The sequence below is a fragment of the Scardinius erythrophthalmus genome (assembly GCF_964197995.2).
Source record: "Scardinius erythrophthalmus genome assembly, chromosome: 10".
NCBI classification, from domain to species: Eukaryota; Metazoa; Chordata; class Actinopteri; order Cypriniformes; family Leuciscidae; genus Scardinius; species Scardinius erythrophthalmus.
Genome location: NC_138230.1, coordinates 26,730,132 through 26,751,972, shown reverse-complemented (window position 1 = coordinate 26,751,972; position 21,841 = coordinate 26,730,132). Strand labels below are relative to the sequence as shown.

The 21,841-nt window shown below is 36.4% G+C and overlaps 1 protein-coding gene across 7 annotated transcripts in view; it reads right to left on the bottom strand.

Moving 5' to 3' along the window:
- Positions 1–2,900: 2,900 nt before the first annotated feature.
- Positions 2,901–21,841, bottom strand: part of phactr4a (phosphatase and actin regulator 4a) — a 94,199-nt gene continuing 75,258 nt past the window's right edge. For 4 of the 7 annotated variants that reach the window (XM_081377116.1, XM_081377119.1, XM_081377115.1 and 1 more), the window contains 8 exons: positions 12,788–13,295; positions 10,558–10,805; positions 9,172–9,328; positions 9,025–9,080; positions 8,835–8,896; positions 7,816–7,953; positions 6,269–6,345; positions 2,901–5,419 (listed from right to left, as the gene is read on the bottom strand). In XM_081377116.1, the coding sequence (XP_081233242.1) occupies positions 5,404–5,419; positions 6,269–6,345; positions 7,816–7,953; positions 8,835–8,896; positions 9,025–9,080; positions 9,172–9,328; positions 10,558–10,805; positions 12,788–13,295 (1,262 nt within the window). In that variant the 3' untranslated portion in view covers positions 2,901–5,403. Of the gene's footprint in view, positions 5,420–6,268; positions 6,346–7,815; positions 7,954–8,834; positions 8,897–9,024; positions 9,081–9,171; positions 9,329–10,557; positions 10,806–12,787; positions 13,296–14,570; positions 14,703–21,841 lie in introns of all 7 variants that reach the window. The other 3 variants (XM_081377114.1, XM_081377113.1, XM_081377117.1) reach the window with 1 other exon arrangement.

Here is a 21,841-nt window from a genome sequence, read left to right as displayed (position 1 = left end):
GCAAGCGGCTCATTGCATTTGAGTCAAAATTATATTATTATAAATGAAATATTTATATATTTTTGCACAAAACCAATTGCTGTTCTGTTTTGAATGAAGAAACTTTCCCATTATGTCTAGTCAAATCAAGTTAAAGTTTTCTGAATGTTTATGGATGTTGTCAGACAGTTGGAAATGAAACCGAAAAGGAGACGCCCACCTCCATCGCTAAAATCAATCCAGACACACTGATTCTATAAACCTAATTCTCTGTCATCCGAGAATATGGGAATATGAAATCAAACTTTTCTTTTCTCTTTTCTATTTCCTTTCATCTTCACATTCTCTCATTTTTTCCATCTTTTCTATGCTCTCTTGCAATCTGACTTTGCCTCTGTATTAATCAGACGACAGTCAGGCACTCTGCAGGGTGAAGCTTAATTCCGTTTACCAGCGGTGTAATAAAAAGTAGAAGAGGAACTTCAATGAGCCTTTTTAAAGCCATAGCTCTCAGTTGACCCTGTGTAAATATTAAAGCTCATGTATCAGCTACAGCAGCAGTACCAATGATGTGATCAGGGCCGGAGTGGGGCCACTTTTCAGCCCTGGAGTTCATGCCCAAGACCGGCCCACTTTTTCCACGGTGGAATTCCAAATTAGCACTTTTTCCAATTTGGATAAATGAAGCAACAGTTCAGTTGTTACTATTGTGTAGTTGGTATTAATACCATAGTTCAACAAATAATGTAAAGGTTAAATAATAATTCACTTAGACTTTATAAGAAGCAATTGCGATTTTATATCACACTATTCAGACTAGGCTATATCTCGCAATTCTGTATTTCTGACTTTAAAAAGAAGCAATTGCAACTTTATATCCCGCAGTTCTGACTTTATATCTTGCAATTTCTGACTATAAGAAGCAATCGACTTTAATTCACACAATGCTGACTTTATAACACGCAATTGCGACTTTATATCTCACAATTTTGACCATCTCGCAATGCTGACTTTATAACACGCAATTGCAACTTTATTTCAGGCAATTCTGACAGTTATATCTCGCAATTCTGACTTTATAAAACGCAATTGAGACTTAATATCACGCAATTCTGACCATCTCGCAATGCTGACTTTATAACACGCAATTGCAACTTTATTTCAGGCAATTCTGACTTTATAACACGCAATTGAGACTTTTTCACGCAATTCTGATGTAGGCCTATTCCGAAATGTAAACTCGCAAGTGTGAGATAAAAAGTCGCAATTATCTTTTAAAACGTTTTATTCTGTGACGCAAACAAGCTTCCATACCTCCTGGCCTCTTCCTCCCAGCCATCCTCCCTGACGCGTACCGTTAAGGTAGGGCCGGCCAGGCGCGGTAGGCGCCGGCGATGCCGCGGCCCCGCGGCCGCAGTAGCCTACCTAAAACGTTTTGGAAAAGACTGGCTGTGGACCCAACCAACTCTATAGTAGGGGAGGGGAGAACTCCCTCACATGGTACAACCCATGCAGAGGCTGCGCGCTGCAGTGTCAGAAGGCGGAACGTGTAATGTTACTAACGTGACATTGAAATGTGAAAGAAAAAAAAAAAAAAAAAAAAAAAAAAAAAATCCTCGACCGGCCCAAAAGTGAAGCGGCCCACCGGGAATTCTCCCGATTACCCAATCCGGGCCTGGATGTGATGATTCATTTATAGATGAAAGGTGAGAATATTTTGCTATGACAAGTGTTATGATATAACTAAAAAATTCATTTCTATCATACGATCTATCTGCAGTTCTTTCTTCTGCAAAGTTAGAATATTTTAAACTTACATGTGAAAGAGTTTTTTTTAGATATCTGAAAGTAATTTATTACTAGTCGAATTACAATGTTAGATATCATAAATTGGATTTTTGATTAGTCAAATCTCATTTAAAGATATCTGCAATTTAATTATGGATATCTCAAGATGATTTCTGACAAAGAAAAACTTTGAAGATATCTGCATTTAGCTTTGAGACTGGGAAGAATTTCAACGTAGATATCTGGGTTTAACATTCTTATTGGTCAAAATTACTTTATCGATATCTGAAACATGCATGCAAACACACCTTTGCTAAGCCCCACCTTAAACATTTTATTAACCAATCCTACCTTGGAAACTACTGTTATCCGCCATTTTGTCTAATTATGGTATAATAAAGGTCTTGTATGTTTGGGTCATTTTACATCACATACAACCTACTGTACTAATCTATGAGATTAGTGTGTTAATACAACAACTTTTTCAAATCAGCTTTTACCTTTTTGTGACTGGGTCTGCCTTAATTGCCTCTGAAGCATTATACTTGTCCATCACGTGTTTATGTAAATATGGTAAACAAACTAAGTAAATATATTTATGGATAGTCAAATCATAGTTTTATATGCCAATTCCACCTGCCATATCAATGGGAGAATATGACTAGTCAACATAACATTGTAGATATCTTGAATGTATATAACAAATAACATTGTTATATATTTAATGCATATTATGACTAGTCATAATCACGTGGATATCTTGATTCCAATTAAGTCAAAATTGCAGAAAATTTTACTAGTCAAAACTAAATTACGACTAGAGCCAGGTGTATTCAATGCTAAAATGGCTTGCCATAAACAAACTTAAACAAGTGACTTTAACTGTGCAAGACAGATAAAAGGATAGAGACAGTGTATGGATGAGAGAGTTGAAGAGGTGTTTGGAGAGCAGTGGAAAGCCATTTAAAATTCATGACACAAGAAAACTTTAAAATGTCATGATGGGTGGGCTGTTAATAAACATATCAATAAGGGAGCCACAATGTTATGCCTCTTTGCAAGCTTATTAATTAACATTTCAAAAGCTTTCGAGTGCACATAACAAGAGATTTAACTGAGATGAAACCACAGCTGACAGACACGATTGTTTATACTTCACGGTTTAAACACAAGATGCTACAAGAATAAGAATAAATATAGTGGTTGATCATAATTGCACAACTATTCCAGAACAGTTAAAAACATACATATATCACATATTCAAGAAAATCTTGATCAGACAGGAAAACAATGGAAGGCAATGGTTAAGGAAACACATGACAAGTAGTAATTTTGAGCGAATCTATACTGCCATCTACAGACCCCAAGTAAATAATGCAAATAGCTTTATTGCTAATCATATGCTGTTACTTTAGCTGGTTTCCCCAAACACAGTCCAAAGACATGCAGGTTAGGTAGATTGGGCATGCCAAATTGGCCGTAGGAGTGTGTGTCCATCCATCCGCTTTTAATTTAGCTAAGGTAAAACACAGGCGGCACATAGTTCAATATCAGGCATCAGATGGTGTAATACCATGGTACTTCGATATATATATAAAAAAAGTGGTATTACCATAATACCAAGACTAAAAATCACTATACTTTGATATCTGTACCTTGATAGTGATTTATTCTCATATTCTTATAGTACGGAATTACAATGGAATGTTCCAAACCTGACGTGATATAAAAAATTAGGAAAAATCTGACATGTTTGTTGGTGTTAGTGAACACATTAATGAGGCATCCAAGGGACAGATATGTTCCATGCATCAGTACACAGGGATGTCTTATGTAAAATTATAATAATACAAAATAAATGAACCAAATGATACTCACAGTTTAGGTTTTAATTAATGGTGAAGTGAATGTACATGTATTACTTGAAAGACCTTTTTAAAATACCTTTACATAAAAAATTAACTATACAGCTTTTCTGTATCAGATTATTATATCACTTAACCTGTAGCCATACTGTTTGCACCTTATAAAAACAGGATAGTGTAATACTATAATTACAATTAAAACAAATGTTTGATGTCAGGAAGACGAGATATACAATATAATCAATCTACAGCATGTCTCTATACAGTGCACAGGCCCTCTTGGTGGCCTACAAAACAAAGTGTACCATAAAACCAGCAGTGACATGGGGAAAAAAAATTCACTTTTATGTACCAGTCAAAAATGCACCAACATTTTTCACAATGACTCCATGATGTAACATCAACCATTTTGTTTTAAATTGTTCAATGAACTATATCATCATCATCTACATCTGAATCTTGTGAAACATGTCAATAACATTTATATTTCACCCCAATACAATACAATAAAAAAAAAAAGAAAAAAAGAAAAAGAAAAAATGTTTTGCCTAAAGAAAATGAAGCTTAAGATCATTAAAATTTTTGGCATTGTGAAAAAAAAGAAAAGAAAAAGAATTATCAGTAATATGAAAACAAATGTAATTTCCATTATGGTAGTGTGATAAAAAAAAAAAAAACATTTTTTTTAATTTTAATGCATGCTAATATGAAAAAGTATTGAATTACAGTATTTCGTTGTAATAAAGTAAAAAAAAAAAAAGATATATTACAGTAAGAATTACCATTGAGAATGTGCATTGACAAAAAGTAGAAAAAAGTTACAACATTATAATAAGAATATTTCGGGGGAAAACATGCTTAAATGTCACAAAAATAATATCACAATGCTAAAAATCTTAGTGGTTTCGAGGCTTAATTTTCTTCATGCCAAAATTGTATTTTTCTTATGATTTTGGGGTAAAATATTGCAAGTTTTTGTGTGATTAAGCTTGAAATATCTAAAGTGAAGTGCTGTGTTGTTAAAAGAGAAGAATATTAAAGAAGGTGGTTTAATCTGTGTGAACAAGTAAAAAATGATGGTAATTTACAGTAAAGTGCACATAAAAAGTGACACCGTGTGCTGACGTCCTGAGAATGTCAAAGATGAGCTTTCAGATCAACACACATCAGTGTGTGTTCAGGGTGAGAAACAGTGTTATATGCAGACTTTGTTCTGTATTACTCTAAGGTCAGGCTAAAAAAAGTTATTTCGTACCAGTGTTAAGGCATGAGTGGACAGCATTTATAAACACACATTCACCACACACACAGTCTCTCACAATCACTCGCCACTAAAAAAGTTTTATCACCAGTGTCATCATTTCTATAAAAGTATTATTGTTTGAGTACACACGCCTATTCTTGATCACAGAACTGTGTGTACCATAAAGACAATTAAAACACCCCCAATCCACACAGTTCTGTGTCCTCTTTTCCCTGAAATACTCCAACAAAGTGATCCGGCCATGGGAATCATGGGAACTCTACAGAGAGCTGGCACTTCAAAACTGCTGCCCAAAAGTGTCTGAAGTAGCAAGTACCAGTGTCCTGCACACATCCACATCACTTCCTCCTCCTTTTCACTCTAGAGAACTGAGCAGCTGGCCTGGGCACTCATCAGTATACGCTGGAGGATCATGGGAAACAGGATGCTGGAGTGAGATGGAGGCTTTTAGCTGCAGTTATGGGGGCAGCTTTTATCTGTCTAGGGTTTCCTCTTTAGGGATGCGGATTATGGCCGATGAAACCTGCAAAAGGAATTGAAAGAATAAATTACATTTTTGTTATGCACATTCAGTCCATGTGATGGTTAAAGACAATGATCATTTTCACATGCAGATTATTTTAATTATAACCTAAATAAAACGATGGCCGCCCCCTAAACTCTTTCATTAATATTCTACAATAAGCTCTGCATTTCTCCATTTCTCACTTTGTTTAATAAAAATGTCTTCTATGTGTATACTACCATTTAAAAGTTCGGGGTCAGTGCGATTTAAAAAAAAAAAAATAAAAAAAATAATAGAAGTTCAAAAGAACAGCATTTATTTAAAATATAAATCTTTTGTAACATTATTAATGCATTTACTGTTATTTCTGATCAATTTATTGCATCCCTGCTGAATATATATATATATATATATATATATATATATATATATATATATATATATATATATATAAAATCAAAGAATCCTGAAAAAAATATCATGCAAGTATCCACCAAAATATTAAGCAGCACAACTGTTAACAATGAAAATGTTGCTTGAGCAGCATGTTCAAATTATTTCTGAATGATCATGTGACACTGAAGACTGGATTAATGATGCTGGAAATTCAGCTTCACAGGAATAAATTAATATATATTTTATTTATTTTATTTTTTACTATTTTAAAATATATTAAAATAGAAAAGTGTTATTTTAAATTGTAATAATATTTCACAATAATACTGCTTTTACTGTAATAATACTGTTTTACTGTATTTTGATCAAATAGATGCAGCTTTGGTGAGCAGAAAATTAAGTGTATATAAGATCCAGAAAGTATATATAGGCATAATATGCAAATTAAAAAAAGTGCTGAAAATGTCAGACCTGGTGTATATCCTGCTTTCCTGATGAACTTCCATTTCTGAGCTCTTATACTCGTTCAACTCTTTTCTTATGGCCGCCTAGTGGAGAACAAAGAACACAAGAGTAAAGAGAAAGAACAACCTGAACACTCAGAATTAGGGGTGGGAATCTCTAGGCATCTCACGATTCAATTCGATTACGATTACGAGGGCTGCGATGCGATGCTAAAACGATTATCGAGGCGTCTTTTTTTGTGTGTGACTACTTGACTAAATGTGACTAAATGACTACTCATTTATAATGACCCATAAAGAATTTACTTCCAATATATTTTATTAATAAAACAAATGGAAGTGATTTGGCAAGTCAACTGTAAGGTTACATTTGCCAGCATATGTCCCAACATTGCAAAGAACCAACAGGAAAAGAAATGTGTGCCTGTAGTAGCAGCATACTTGTAGTCAATGAACACAAACTTCAGCATATTCTGAATTTCTAACATAAAATAATAGACTTCAAACCAACATCCTCCTGTTATAAAGCAATATAATCCTTCAGACAAAAAAAAAAAAAAAAATAAATAAACATTTTGCAATAGCAAAATCACAAACAGCTTTCATACAAAAATATAGAATTATGTTCTAGCAACTTTCATACAAAAATAATGCTTGTGGACGTACGCATTTTCTGAATAATTAGTAACATACAAAGCTGCTCAAATAAGTAAAAACACAAATAAATAATAAAGAGTCTAAGACTTGTGACTTGAAATTGTTGCTGTATACCACAAATCAAAAACAGCTTATACATCTGTAGAGAGCACAGTCAAAATGTAACTTTCTGTGACTGGCATTGTACTGATACACACTGTGACTCTGGAGGGCAGTACAGTAAACCTACGTATAATGTACGTATACCAGATCTGTTTACAGCATATTGATGTGAAAACAAAACAATACAGAAAGCAGCTCTCATACAAAAATAGAAAAAAGGCCACAACGAAATTATGCCAATTTTCCATAATTATGTTAGCTTTTAACAATGAAGGTGCTGTTTGGATTTCGCTCTCAGCCATCATGCGTCTCTGTCATGCGCACGCCACAGACTGTCCGGGGACTGCACGTCCGCGCTTCAGAATTCCGCCTTTTTGCGTTCCGTCAATATTACGTTATTATAATTTTGTTTGATTTTTTAGAAAATCGATTTTTGACATTTGTGAATCGATTCAGAATCGTCCACGTCCGCATCGCGATGCATCTAAGAATCAAATTTTTCCTCCACCCCTAGTCAGAATTTCACTGGTTGTGTGGAGTTACAGAACTACATCTTAATGATGATGTTATGTGGTCAAATCAACATACAATTCCAAGACTTTGAAGTTGGATGATGGTTGAAAAACAGTGTATTTTCAATGTCATTGTGCATTTTTAAATAAGCTTTGTTTGGCAAAGACGTCTTGCTTTATTAGACAGCAGACATTTAATTTTACAATTTACATAAGTCAAAATTGAAATGATCTTATATCGGTCACCACTAGGGGGCAGATGAGACCAGTAATTCGTTCAGACCTTGTCAGCAGGTGTAAGTTTGGTCCAGGGTTTGTCAGCACGCCGGTCATAGTCTTGAGCATGAGTGCACTCCACATACTCATGAAAGCGCAGGATTTTTCTGGCCTGGAGCTCAGCTACCGTGGGCCTCTGTGACAACTGCAGATGTAAAGACACAACAACATTTACTTTCACGTCATGCAAGATTAGTATCTACTTGCACCTCACTCAAAATATTTTTGACACAATTAGAAGCAGTTTGTAACCGTTCATGTAACTTGGTTAGTTATCGACTATATGTTATATGTTTTTTGAACTATGCATTGATAGTTAAGAAGTCAGAAGTGAGTAGTGAGCAAACTTATTTTTATTTTAATATTTATTGTATTACATTTTGAAACTCTAACAGAGAGAGTATGGCTGCTTTTATTCTGGAAAAGGATAAGAAAATTAACTTAAGTTAAATTTTATTATAATTTTTAATTACTGCTGATTACCATGACTTTAGAGACAACTTATACAGTACAGTTAAAAAAATTGGTGTCAGTACCATTTTTTTTTCCTTTAGAAGAAACTGATACTCCTATTCAACAAGGATGCATTCAATTGATAAAAAGTGTCAGACATTTAAAAGTTACAAAAATAAGTAAATAAATGTTGCTCTTTTGAACTTTCTATTCATATACTTTTTCTTGAGCAGCAAATCAGCATATTAGTAAGATTTCTGAAGGATCATGTGACACTGAAGACTGGAGTAATGGCTGCTAAATCAGCTTTGCCATCACAAAAAATAAAATAAAAAAATAATTCAAATAGAAACCTTATTGTAAAGTGTAATAATACTTCACAATATTAGTTTTTACTGAATTTTTGATCAACTAAATGCAGCCTTGCAGCATAAGAGACTTATTTCAAAATAATACTTACCGACACCAAACTTTTGAACGGTAGTGTATTCGCCTTTCAAACTAATTCCAAACATTTAAGCCTTTAGTGGTTTTCATGACTAACTTAGTCAAGTAATGAATGTGCCTTCAAACCTTTCTGGTCAGCCTGCGCTTGATTTCGCTCCTTTCTGCCCGTCGGTCCGCTTCATTCTTGGCTGAAACAGAAGAGCACGCAGATATTGAGAACATTTTTTTTTTAGAAGCATTCAAAAATTGCGACTACCAGGTATGACTGATTACCACAAATATTATGGAGGACTAGAAGACAAGGGGTGTAACTGACCTAGTAGGATATTTCTCTGCTCAAGTTCTTGTGCGGAGGGTCTCTGACTCAACCTCCTATGAGAACATACAAAAACACAAAATACACACAGTGTCAGTGTGGAAAGGACAAAGACCCCATAAAACCCCTCTGAACACACAGGCAGACCTTGTGAGGGTGGTGCTGATCTTGTTGCGGACAGCTTCCCACTGCTCTTTGTTGTTCCAGGCGATGTTCTCCTGGTCCTCAGACTGCTCTTTCTCCTGCTGACGCTCCAGCTTTAGTGCCAGAGTATCCTTTCGCTTCACACGGCTCGCAAGACCACCTGACAAGATGCACCCATAATCCTCATTAGGTGTTTTCACAAACTTTGTATTGATCTTATGTGTGAACAAAGTTGTAACATCCATGATCTAACACAAAGATGATTAAAACGCTCTGAGATAAGAAATCTGTTAGATAGAAAAGAGTTTGAGCAAAACCCTACGTTCTGAAGGAGATTACACTATTACTCCATCACATTTACTTTTAGGCCTATGCGACAAAGTCTCAAAAATATAATTTCCACCATGGACGGTTAAAAGTACACTACTATTCAAAAGTTTGAGGTCTGTATTTTTTTAAAATGTTTTTGAAATAAGTATCTTATGCTCACCAAGACTGCATTTATTTGACCTAAATTACAATAAAAACAGAAATATTGTGAAAGTACAAAACTGTCTATTTGAATATATATTTAAATATATTTGGATGTATTAAAATGTCATTTATTTCTGTAATTGGTCAAAGCTGAATTTTCAGCTGCCATTACTCCAGTTGTCAGTGTCACATGATCCTCCAGAAATCATTCTAAAGGCCCACTCACACCAAGGACAATAACTATAAAAGATAGTGTTCTAAAAATCTTTTTAAATGTCACACCACATCCTTCATACCACAACTATAACGATATTGACAACAGAGGATCAATATAGTCAGAATCACTTTCAGAATGTTTTTTTTTTCCAGCTGATGAACTTATAAAAAACATTGAGAGCCAATCAGAATCCATTCTGCTTTAAAGATTTCGAGGTTCGAGCATTTAAAGTTAGTTATCGTTATAGTTATTGTTCTTGGTGTGAACAGGATGCTTAATGTGATCTTAATATGCTGATTTGCAGCTTAAGATTTTTTTTTTTCAATGATTTTCAATGTTGAAAACAGTTGCTTAATACTTTTGTGGAAACGTGATAAAACATTTTTCAGGAATCCTTAATGAATAGAAAGTTCAAAATAACTAAATTTATTTGACATATAAATCTTTTGTAACATTATGAATGCCTTTACTGTAACTTTTGATCAATTTAACACATCCTTGCTGAATAAAATTATTTTCTTTCAAAAAATATTATACTGACCCCAAACAAACACAATGAGAGTTTTAACAGCATATTCAACTGTTTCATTTTTTAAAGTGCTGACTGTCACAAACTTTGTATGCACATATTAGTGCAGGACAAGAACAACATTCCTAAATCACAATTAGACTAGTCAGACAGAATTAAAGCATCCTACTTGTGGGAACATCCTCCTCCTCATCATCTTCATCATCATCATCTCTGTAATTAATGGGTCCGTCAGAATCGCTCTCATCCTCGTCCTCACTGTTTCCAGGGCCCGCGTCCTCAGGAATGACAGTGACTCGAGGGTCTCCCACCAGACCGCGTCGGCTGCGTGGCTCCAGCTCCAGCTGTCGCGTGGGCCGAGGGACTGGACGCAGCTTCTGCAGCTCTTCTTCAATGTCAAAATCATCATCCTCAGGCCTAAACAAATCAAAATCATTAAGACACAGTGAGCATACTGTATGTGGCATATATTGGGTAGTTGTGTGCTTTAAGATTTTCATGTAGGTCTAATAGTAGTATTCAGGTACAGAAATTGATTAATCAAATGTAAAATAACAATGTTCAGCCTCGACTCTTCTCTTTATATATTAAATATCGATTAATCCTTGTTAAAGCTACAGAAGTTAGGCTAATCATCAAAAGCAGTGAGTGATTTTGTCTTGTCTTTTGTTGTTTGATGAACATTAATGACACAGACAGCAGCATGTATATTAGTCTGGGTGTGCTCTTTGATACCAATCTTTCATTTGAAAGTCACGTGTCTAGTATCTGTAAAACTGCATTTTTCCATCTTAAAAATATATCTAAATTACGCCATATGCTCTCATTGACAAATGCGGAACAATTAGTTCATGCGTTCATGACCTCAAGGCTAGATTATTGTAATGCTCTACTAGGTGGTTGCCCTGCACGCTTAATAAACAAACTACAGCTGGTCCAAAACGCAGCAGCTCGAGTTCTTACCAGAACCAAGAAGTATGACCATATTAGCCCAGTTCTGTCAAAACTGCATTGGCTCCCTATTAAACATCGCATCAAATTTTAAAATATTGCTGATTACTTACAAAGCACTGAATGGTTTAGCTCCGCAGTACTTGAGCAAGCTCTTAACGCATTATAGTCCGTCACATCTATTACGATCTCAAAATTCCGGCCAGTTGATAATACCTAGAATATCAAAATCGACTGCTGGCGGTAGATCCTTCTCCTATTTAGCACCAAAACTCTGGAACAGTCTTCCTACCATTGTCCGGGAAGCAGACACACTCTGTCAGTTCAAAGCTAGTTTAAAGACACATCTTTTTGACCTAGCTTTCACATAATACATTATAGACTTCTATAATTTAATGTTAGGCTGCATATAGTAGGTCAGCCGGAACCGGGAACACTTCCCCAAAATCCTGATGTACTCGTTACATCATGAGAAGAATGGCATCTACGCTAATTTTAGTGTCTGTGTTTATCCCGAGGTTTTCCTGCAGCCTGCCGGATCCAGGCCGTATCCAGATCTGACGAAGGACCTTCGCCTGGACCGATGACAACGCAGTGCTGAAGTGCCAACTAGTCTCTCCCTATGGAAGATCCCACTACCACTCTACAGATAAGGCGTTGTCGGGAAAATTCGTCTCGCGGTCCTACCCCAAAGCAACAAATAAAATAAAATTCCTTATCAAAATTTATAAGGAAAGACAAGTATTTTGTTTAGGCTTGGCTTGTAGGGAATTCCAAACCTGTGTATATTCAAACGCACATAACTATAGAACCCATTCTAAATGCGCATGTGAACGCCATCAGCGTTTCTCACAGGTTCGCGTTTAAAGTCTGTGTAGAGGGAATGGTGTCGTCTTAGCGGCCCCAAATTTAATAACATTGCGACGGAAGCAAATCAATTAAAACTAACTTTAGATGGAAATAACTTAACTCTGCTGTAAAAGCCGAAACAATCTCTGTTACCTTAAATTATACGCTTATCTCTGTAAAGCTGCTTTGAGACAATCTACATTGTTAAAAGCGCTATATAAATGAAGATGACTTGACTTGACTAGTCTGCTCTCACTTTAAGACCTAGTGCATGGATTCAATATAATGAAACATCCAATTTTTATGCTGTTTATGTTCACCTAAGACATTACAGACTGTGTTTATGAGGATACTTGCAAAGAGGATTGATTGACAATTTTATGTGTATTTGTCCGTTCAAGAACAAGATGTGAAAGAGAACTCCATTTGTCTTCATGGGCTTGAATGGTTAAAAATCGTTTGAATTTTTAAAATGGCAAGACTTAAAAACTCGTTCAAGTGATACAATTTTGTGACAACTGTCACAAGTTTTTCAATGTTAGAAGTAGTACAAGGGTAGAGAACATTGTGTTCTTGGATAAACTGATATGTACACTCACAGTCGCAGAGGTTCGATAGTGACAGGAAGCGAGTATCGTCCCCCTCCTGGAGCGTCAGCGAGAAATTCTGGAGGTAATTCAAAGAGAAGTGAGTGAGCTCGCTGGGATCCTTCCGGTTTGGGCTGGACCAGGCCTGGACTGTTCAAGGCTCTCTGGATGCGAATGTGCAGAGGTAAGGGCAGCTGGGAGGGTGGGTCTGTAGTGGGGCTGGGTGGGTCCACGCGGGGCACTTCAGGAGGTGGGTGGGAGCGAGGAGGGGATGGTGGAATATGGGTTGGTGGAGGAGAGAGTGCTTCAGAGTTTGAGTTTCTGCTGTCATCTGATTGGGCAGAAGGCTGGGCAGGAGGAGGGGCAGACACAGGGGCTGGAACTGGGATGGAGGAAGGGCCTGGGGGTGGAGGCTCAGGCTGATTGGCCGAAGAGTCGTCTGAGTGGCGTTTGGTCACAGGAGTCATCCTCTTTGGGGGAATAGGAGGAGATCGCTTGACTGGGACTTGAGAGGGATCCACTGTAGAAAAAAGTAAAATCAAAATTAACTTCACAGAGAAAAGAGTTAAAGCACATAAGTTTGTACAAGGTAGGATTTTATCAGCCATGTTATTAATTTGCATGCCATGGAATTAATCAAACAGTTATTAGTACAGGATGGGGAGGGAATTTATATAATATATGATAACAGATTAAATAATATATAATAGATTCTAATATTCTGGGATATATAAGGTCTGAAACATTCCACTCTATGCAGAATTAACAGAAAGGCTTCTAGCTAGAAAAGCATGACTTTTCATAAATGGCTGTTCAGAACAAGCTGCATTCTGAATTCTGACACAAGGGACGTAACAGTGAACATCAGAGTAAAAGGCTTAGTCACACCAAGGATAACTGTTATGATAATAATACCTATAAAGTTTTAATAATCGTCCTAATTTTATGAGAAAAGGAATGTCCACACCCTAGCTGCAATGATGACAGAGGAATATTGTCTGAAATATTTTCCAGCTGATGAACGATAAAATGTGTGCTTATAATAATGTTATAGTGGTATATAGAAAGTTATATTGGTGTGGAAACGAATACAGTTATTGTACTTGGTTCTTAAACATCCTACTTCAGTGGTCAGTTTTCTCAATCAGGCCTTGGTTGTAGTGAACATTAAACCAAAATTGACCCTATTTAAGATTCTTAATACATGTTCCTGGTCTTGTACATGATTCATCAATGCGTGTTATTGTAGAGAATAACATCAGACATGTAAAGAAAATAACCGCCCTCTTAAGTCCTGATACAGTGCACATTACGTTTGCACTTGCAATGTGTCGGCCAAGCATTCACGTCTCAGTTAACATGCTTGCATGCCTAATGCGTTTAGTTCACATTTAGTTCCACACTAAATGTCAAAAACTCAATGTTAGACACTGCCACTGCCTCCAAACTTACTCCAAAGAACTTGTTAAGTGACACTCAGTCAAGTTGTATGTTCTGTGAGAGGGTGAAACGTTAGTATACAGGTGCATGTTCAGATGTCATCCAGATTGAGTCTGAATTTAATCTTCATTACTTGTTATTGGTCATCGTTAACACTGGTTACATGTGATTGTCACATCTTTTAAATAGGATGAACAGAATTTCATTTATCGGTCCTCAGTAATCGTAGTGATTTGGAGAAGAAATCAAAAAAAATGTTGAGTATGGGTGTGAAAAAAAGCATGACTCTGTGAGGTTATTAGAACATTAGGACATGCATGCCAGCTGGTGTGGGATGGGGAGACACCAGGGCTACCTGGGTGAAGCTGAGAGCCCCTTTGGCTGAGGTAGGTGGGCAGGGACAGATAGACTCCAGACTTGCCCTGCTGTCTCCAGCTGTTCCAATACTGAGGAGGCGGAGCTTTGTAATATCTTTGTAACGTTGACACTTTGGGGTGGATGAAGGATTTCATTATGTTTAGCATCTCATACAACAATCACAAGCACAGTTGGACACTGGTCTAGCTCAACAAGTGACACCTATTAAAACCTCCTGCTTAAAGGGTTAGTATAGGCTTTTATTCACATATAAACATTGACCAATGCACATACATAAAGCTCACTGAATTTGGTAAACTGAACTTAAACATTCTTGCTTGACACACAAGAACCGATTAGCTTTGTTTTCGTGCATCAATGTACATCAAAGCTTAAATTAAATCTGTTTATCATATAAAGCAATCATGTTCAAACAGATTTTTACAATGTATTTATTTACTTTTTGAAGCATTAAAATTTGGTGTAATGGACTTTCAAATGAAGGACAGAAAACTCAGGTTTCATTAAAAATATTTTCATTTGTGTTTTGAACATGAACAAAAGTCTTGTCTTGGAAAGACAAGAGGGTGAGTAAATTATGAAAGAACATATGGTCATCTGGCTCAACCAATTGCAAGAGTACAAAGGAAGACAGGGAACATTTTAGATTATATGCAACTTCACAAATTCAAAGCCTTAAAATGAACTTTACTAAAAATTAAGTGAGAAAATATTATGATTTAAATACAAGTATGAATATGTTCAGCAAAATTTCCAACAATGAAGCCAATATAAATACATTTGGGGGAAACACTCAATTGCTCAACTGGTACAGACTATACTGAAATGGGATTGTCCTGGTATCTGGACTAGGGAGTCTATAAATGGATCCTGTTGGAGAGGGGTAGTGTACTGTGTTTCTAACACTTGAGCAGCTGCTGCCTGCCTCTCATGTCACTGGGCCACAGCATGTCTAAAGTTATCTTTCCTCAATGACACTGGTCCAGCTGTCAGAATGAGATCTCATCTATTTTAAGTCAATCCAAATAAACAGCATATGAATGCAGCAAATCATGGACTGAACTCACTGAATCAATTAAACATCTAAATAAAATTTAAAGGCAGTTTTATTTAATCCATGATTTGGTTCATGACTCTTTACTGATTTTCTGAAATAGAGAAAATGAACAGGAAAAAATACATCTGGAATCCAGGTGGCTAAAAAAAGGGGGCCATAACTGTTCTGTTCTACTGTACTGATAAAGTCTGAGAACAAAAGTACAGGGAGTTCTCATGTCTGTGAGAGCAGACAGAGCATCAGCTGCTATGGAGGACAAACAGAGACACTTTGAGTCCTATAGGAACATCACGCACGGACGCACGCACGCACACAATGGTTTTTATAGTGAGCTAATGACATTTTGTAGCCCCTAACCCTAAACTTACCCATCACAAAAAAACTTTCTGCATTTTTACTTTGAAAAACAAACAAAAACAAAACAATAAATCTATTTTTGAATGATTTGATGTGAAACACAATGTTTAAAACCTGTCTAACAACAGAATTTCCTTAGAACTGTTGGCAGAAGCCAGGGCTCCTGCAGCACCCAGAGACAGGTGTGTCGTGAGAAAGAAGCTGCTCAGTGAACACTGTGCCAGCAGAGCAGCACAAACAGCACAGAGACATGTCTAAGCCTGCCCATCTCGCTGGAACACTCATCTGTCTCTCTGCTTCAGAGGGAGGGAGCAGCAGACACTAACACACCTGACTCACTCAACACATAGGCCATCATTCCTTTCTGGCGGGATTGCCACCTTGTCGTGGTGGAGAGGCTTGTGTGCTCCTGAGATCCCAAGAGCAATGCCGTCTGGAGCTATGCTCCTGGTAGGGCCACACATGGCAGTAAGGTCAAGGTATGGGCAGAGGTCCCTGACAAAGAGCAATTGAACCAAGACCACAATGGTAGAACAGGCAGAGGATGATGGCTGGCCTTAGAGGAGAGTCGCAACAGCTGGGAAGGCGGATGAAGACTACCGCAGAATAGGGCCCCCACTCATCTTGGACTCCATACCACTAGATTCTGACCCAGATCTGTCAAGGACCGTGTGGTGGCCGTCTGACCATCAGTCTCCCCACGCTAAACAAAGTCACACACAGGCGCCCTCTTTGGGAAACCACCATGAATGTTTTTGCCAGGGCGCATAAGTGGACAACACCACTCTTGAAAATGTGGATCACTTCCCTACCTTGGCAGCCTTCTTTCCTCAAAAGCTGACATAAACTCTGAGGTTAATCATCGCCTGAGTTGTGCCAGTGAAGTCGAGACCTAATAAACCAAACAAAACTTCTGGTCTACAGAGCCATTGTCCTCCCCACCCTGCTGTATGGAGCAGAGTCATGGACCACCTACAGCAGGCACCTGAGAGCCATGGAACAATACCATCAAAGATCCTTACAAAAGATTCTGAGGATCAGCTGGGAGGACAGACACACCAACATCAGCATCTTGGAGGAAGCTAACATGACCAACATCACCACTACAAAAATGTAGTACCAACTTCGAGGGACAGGCCATGTCATCTGCATGTCCAATACACGTCTCCCCAGACAGATCCTGTACTCCCAGCTGAAGGAAAGTAGTCAAGCAACTGGCAGACAAAAGAAACATAACAAGGACAATATCAAGGCCATTCTGAAGAAATTCTATATCACATCGAGCAACTGGGAACACACTGCACTGGACAGGAGCACCTGGAAGAAATCTGCCGACCCACAGAGACAAAGCGGCAGCTTTGCAAGGAGAAAAATAAAAAGGCTCAACCACCCACCAACAATTACCACTCTCCCCTGCCCACACTGCACCAAAGAATGTGCACTACAGCCATTTGAAGACCCACAAGTAGACCCAATGGAGAGAACAGGCCATAATTTATTGTTAATTAATTATTATATTGTTAATTGTCCTGTTTTCCTTCACTGTGCTATACATTACAAACACACAAAGCCTATAAATAACATTTGACACCTGTCAGTTCAGATTATTTGTCCAATGGCAGCGAAATTTCTACATTTAGTATGTATGTGTCAAAAATGTAATGATAAACTTCATTCCTTCTATCACTGCAATGGCAAATACCACCAAGCAAAGCAAGTAACAGCTGTTTGTAAAAGGATAACCTAAAAGTAGAATGTATGGAAGTTGCCTCAATTAACTTTACTTTAATTTATTTTCATTTCTTGAGCCACAAAACCTCCAAACTGCATAAATGCTAAATTGAAAATGAAAATGACTGTCAGAACTAATCTCCAACGGTTGATATCCCCATATTAAATATCTCTACAAACCTGTACTGAAAGTACTTTCTCAGATTACTGTAATTATTTCCCCCCAGAGAAATTAAGATAGAAAAAATCATTGGACCACCCCATCGTAAATGGACTGGTATATTACCTAAGAAAGCTACAATGTGAAGCAGAATTTGTGCAGATAATCAAAAGTCTGGACAAGTGAAACTAAGATATGAAAGATATGCATGGACATTATTTAAAATAATGATTATATGTTGCTAATTTAATATGTGAGTAACAATTTAAAACAAGGTTATACAGATTAAAATGAATTCAACAGCTAACATGGAATGACACGTTTACATCATATATTAATCTAGGTTATTTTTTCTGCAAACACTAATACAGTTTTAACAAGTTGTATAAAATAACATTAATATTAATGCATTATGAAAAAACAATATTACATTTGTACATTAACATTAATTTTGAATAATAAATGCTGTAAAAACATTGTATTGTTAGATCATGATACCTAATGCATTGAATAATTTTAACACATTTAACTTTAATGTAAAGTGTTACCAATATGTTTTTATTCTGTTAGAAAATGTGCAATCCTATAATTGAAATAATTGTAAAAATAACTCTTAACCAGAATTACATTTTAATGGAAATCATGTAGGTCTCTGTCATGAGAATGATTAAACTGGTACTGGTGTACTGGCAAATGAAGTAGTACGAGTAAAATGATGCTCTGATGATAAATATGAATTAAAGACCAATATGTACAGAGTCAAAACAAAACACTCCAGGACAGGAAACAATATAGCTGATTACTTAAACTATGAAACCACAGTATGACCTTACAGGATGGAATACTATCTACAGAATGACAATCCATAAGGAAGCCTGTACAACAGTCAAGGACAAGTACACTATATATGGTGATAGTCCAGCCCAGCTGCTTACAGACTGTGCAGTGCTGCATGACTGGGGTACTGAACTGAACAGGTCAGGGGTCCTAAGAATACAGTTACAGAATATGTTGTATTCCCAAACACATTGTTCTTTTTTCTTAAGATTGTTCTAAAGACAAAACGTAAAAATGTTAATTCCTGAAAAGAATGTAAAAAAAATAAAAATAAATCATTGTAAATAACCTCCAACTTGCCAAAAATCCTAAAGGTAAGATGTGGAATGAATTAATTGGGCTTTCAAATGTTCAGCATTACAACATAACTAGTCAATACATATGAATACTTATATAATACAATAATATAATCAATTCAATAATACTATGAAGTGACACTAGTGAAATATAATGTAAACAATGATTGTCCATGATGTGACATTTTGCTGAATTCAAAATGCAGTATTAACTCTACAAAAGTGACTCAAAATAGAGACCTTGTTCTAAATTATATAATTACACGCCATACATGACATGTTAACTCTGGTAGCGCTATCACAGTGAAAGTGCAAGAAAAACAGATGGCAAATGAATGCAAAATGCCACAACATCCTGAGATAGGCTCTGTTAAATAACTATTTAAAATGCAAGGTGAACTAAAAACTATGGAAGCTTGTTTTTGCCACGGAATAAAAAAAATATTTAAAAGGTAATTGCAACTTTTTATCTCACAACTCACAATTTTGACTTTTTTTTTCTCAGAATTGCGTGACACTTGCAATTGCGTGCAATAGTTATATCGACTATCATAAACTAATTGCAATGTCAGATGTGAGCTTACATTTCCCCCCTCAGAATTGTATTCGATAACTCCCGATTGCAACTTTTTGAAAAAGACTGACTGAAAAAAGACACAACTGCTGGATACAAACTTGCAATTAATTGTATTTGCAGAATTGTGAGTTTATATCTTGCAATTATGACTTTATAAGATACAATTGTGAGTTTATATCCCCCAATACTGACTTCATAACTCTCAATTGCGAGTTTATATCTTGTAAACAAGTCAGAATTGTGAGATGTGAAGTCACAATTACCTTTTTTTTTTTTTGTGGCGGAAACAAACTTCCATAAAAAAGGCGACACCAAGTGCTTATGGTAATCTGCAGGCAGCACAAAAAGACAGCCTTTGTGGTGTTTTTCATTAAGTTGATCAGCGAGCCTACAGAAAGAACCGCCATACAATCAGATAACACCAAAGCCTGTCATTTTCTTCTTACAACTTCTTAAAGTTTTATTAACGTTACTGTGGTATTAAGCAGGGGCGCCTGGTACATTTTATTTTGCTCTTTTTATTATGCTTAAATGCCGGCAGTCAGCCACTGCTTTCGTTATGTAGCTTATGTTTATTACGATTTAAGTTACATTTAACCCTCTGAGGTCTGAGCTGTTTTCTGGGCCCTGGAGGTGTTCTGACATGCTCTGACATTTGTGGTTATTTCTGTTACTTGTGACATTTTCATGGCTAAAGTCTAATTACACTGTATTCAGCACAAACTCTGCTACAATAATATATCAGCAGCATGTATGTAAAAGTTTGTAGTTTTGAGATAATGACATTTATGCGTGGTTTGTGAAAATACAAAAATAAATTCTCACTGAAATAAGGTCATGAAACCCATACTGATTATTTCTTCACAAGACTTTTGAAAATTGTATCACGTAGCCTAGAATATTTGCTCTAAAACTATGTGAGAATCACCCTGACTGCTCATTCAGAGAAGACAATATATTGATTTAAAAATTTTACGACGTGTTTTGTGTTAGAAAGCAATATGCGAAGGGGCGGATCACCTCATTAATATGAAAGCTTTCCACACCTGAGAAAGACAAAGAACCTCCCTAATGGCCCTATTAGGAGCTTATCAGGGCCCATCATTCTGACCAACCTTGCACAAAGAATGAGGAGATTTAAAAAAGAATGGCTTTTAAAATTGTTTGGATTTATTTACAACACAACATAATCCAAAGATACACAACAAAAAAGCACTTATTGAAGAAAGAGACCTTTGTGCCATTCCTAAAAACATTGTACATACCTTTCATTTTCTAAGGTGTTTGATTTTCACTTTACCATGTTCATGTACAGAGACATGTACTGTGAATGTTGAAGTCAGCAGGACTCAGTGGCATCTGGGCCCTGAAAAAAAAAAAAGTGAACATACTGATATCAAGAGAAAGGCCTGCACGATTTTGGGAATACATTTTAGATTTTTCTTGTTAAAATTGCTTTTTAATTCACAGAATACACACACACACTCACACAAATGTTTCCAACAATATATAATGAACACCAGGTTTGTTGTGCCTTGTAGGTATAGGCTATACGCAGTGCTGCATAAAATAATAACAATATAGCAGCCTATATATATTTTCAAAAAGATTTCAGTAACAACTAAGCTAGAGAAAAATATATTGATTATCATGTTACTTCAAATGTTTCCATTCGTTATGATGATATGAAATGAGATAATAGTAAAAACATGAAGCCGTTTGGAGCGTTTTGCTTTTCCAAAATATGATACATTCAAACGCGATCGCGATCAAAAATATGATACATTAAAACGCGATCGCGATCAAAAATATGATACATTAAAACGCGATTGCGATCAAATATAAAACATTATGGTTAGGCCTACCATATACATAGCCTATCTACGTTTGAGCAGATATCCACAAACACAGTAACAGTAAACACGGGTCTAAATATTATAATATTCACCATATATCTAGCAACAGTTCAACTGCAATGTGAAATTTATGCAACAATAGCAAACTAATATGTAAGAATTTCTTACCTTATCTTTCTTGTCTTCAAGTATCGTTCTTCTCCTTCTGATGTAAATCCAATGTAAGCTCAGGCACGTCTTTCAAACTCGACGAAAAGTGAAGTGAAGTGTTTTGTTGTTGAGGTAATGAGGGCGATCGCGTTCCATGTGGAGATTTGCATGTGAATATCTTTTGCGCGAGTGGGCGTGGCCGAATTAAAAATAATTAGGAAGCGTTT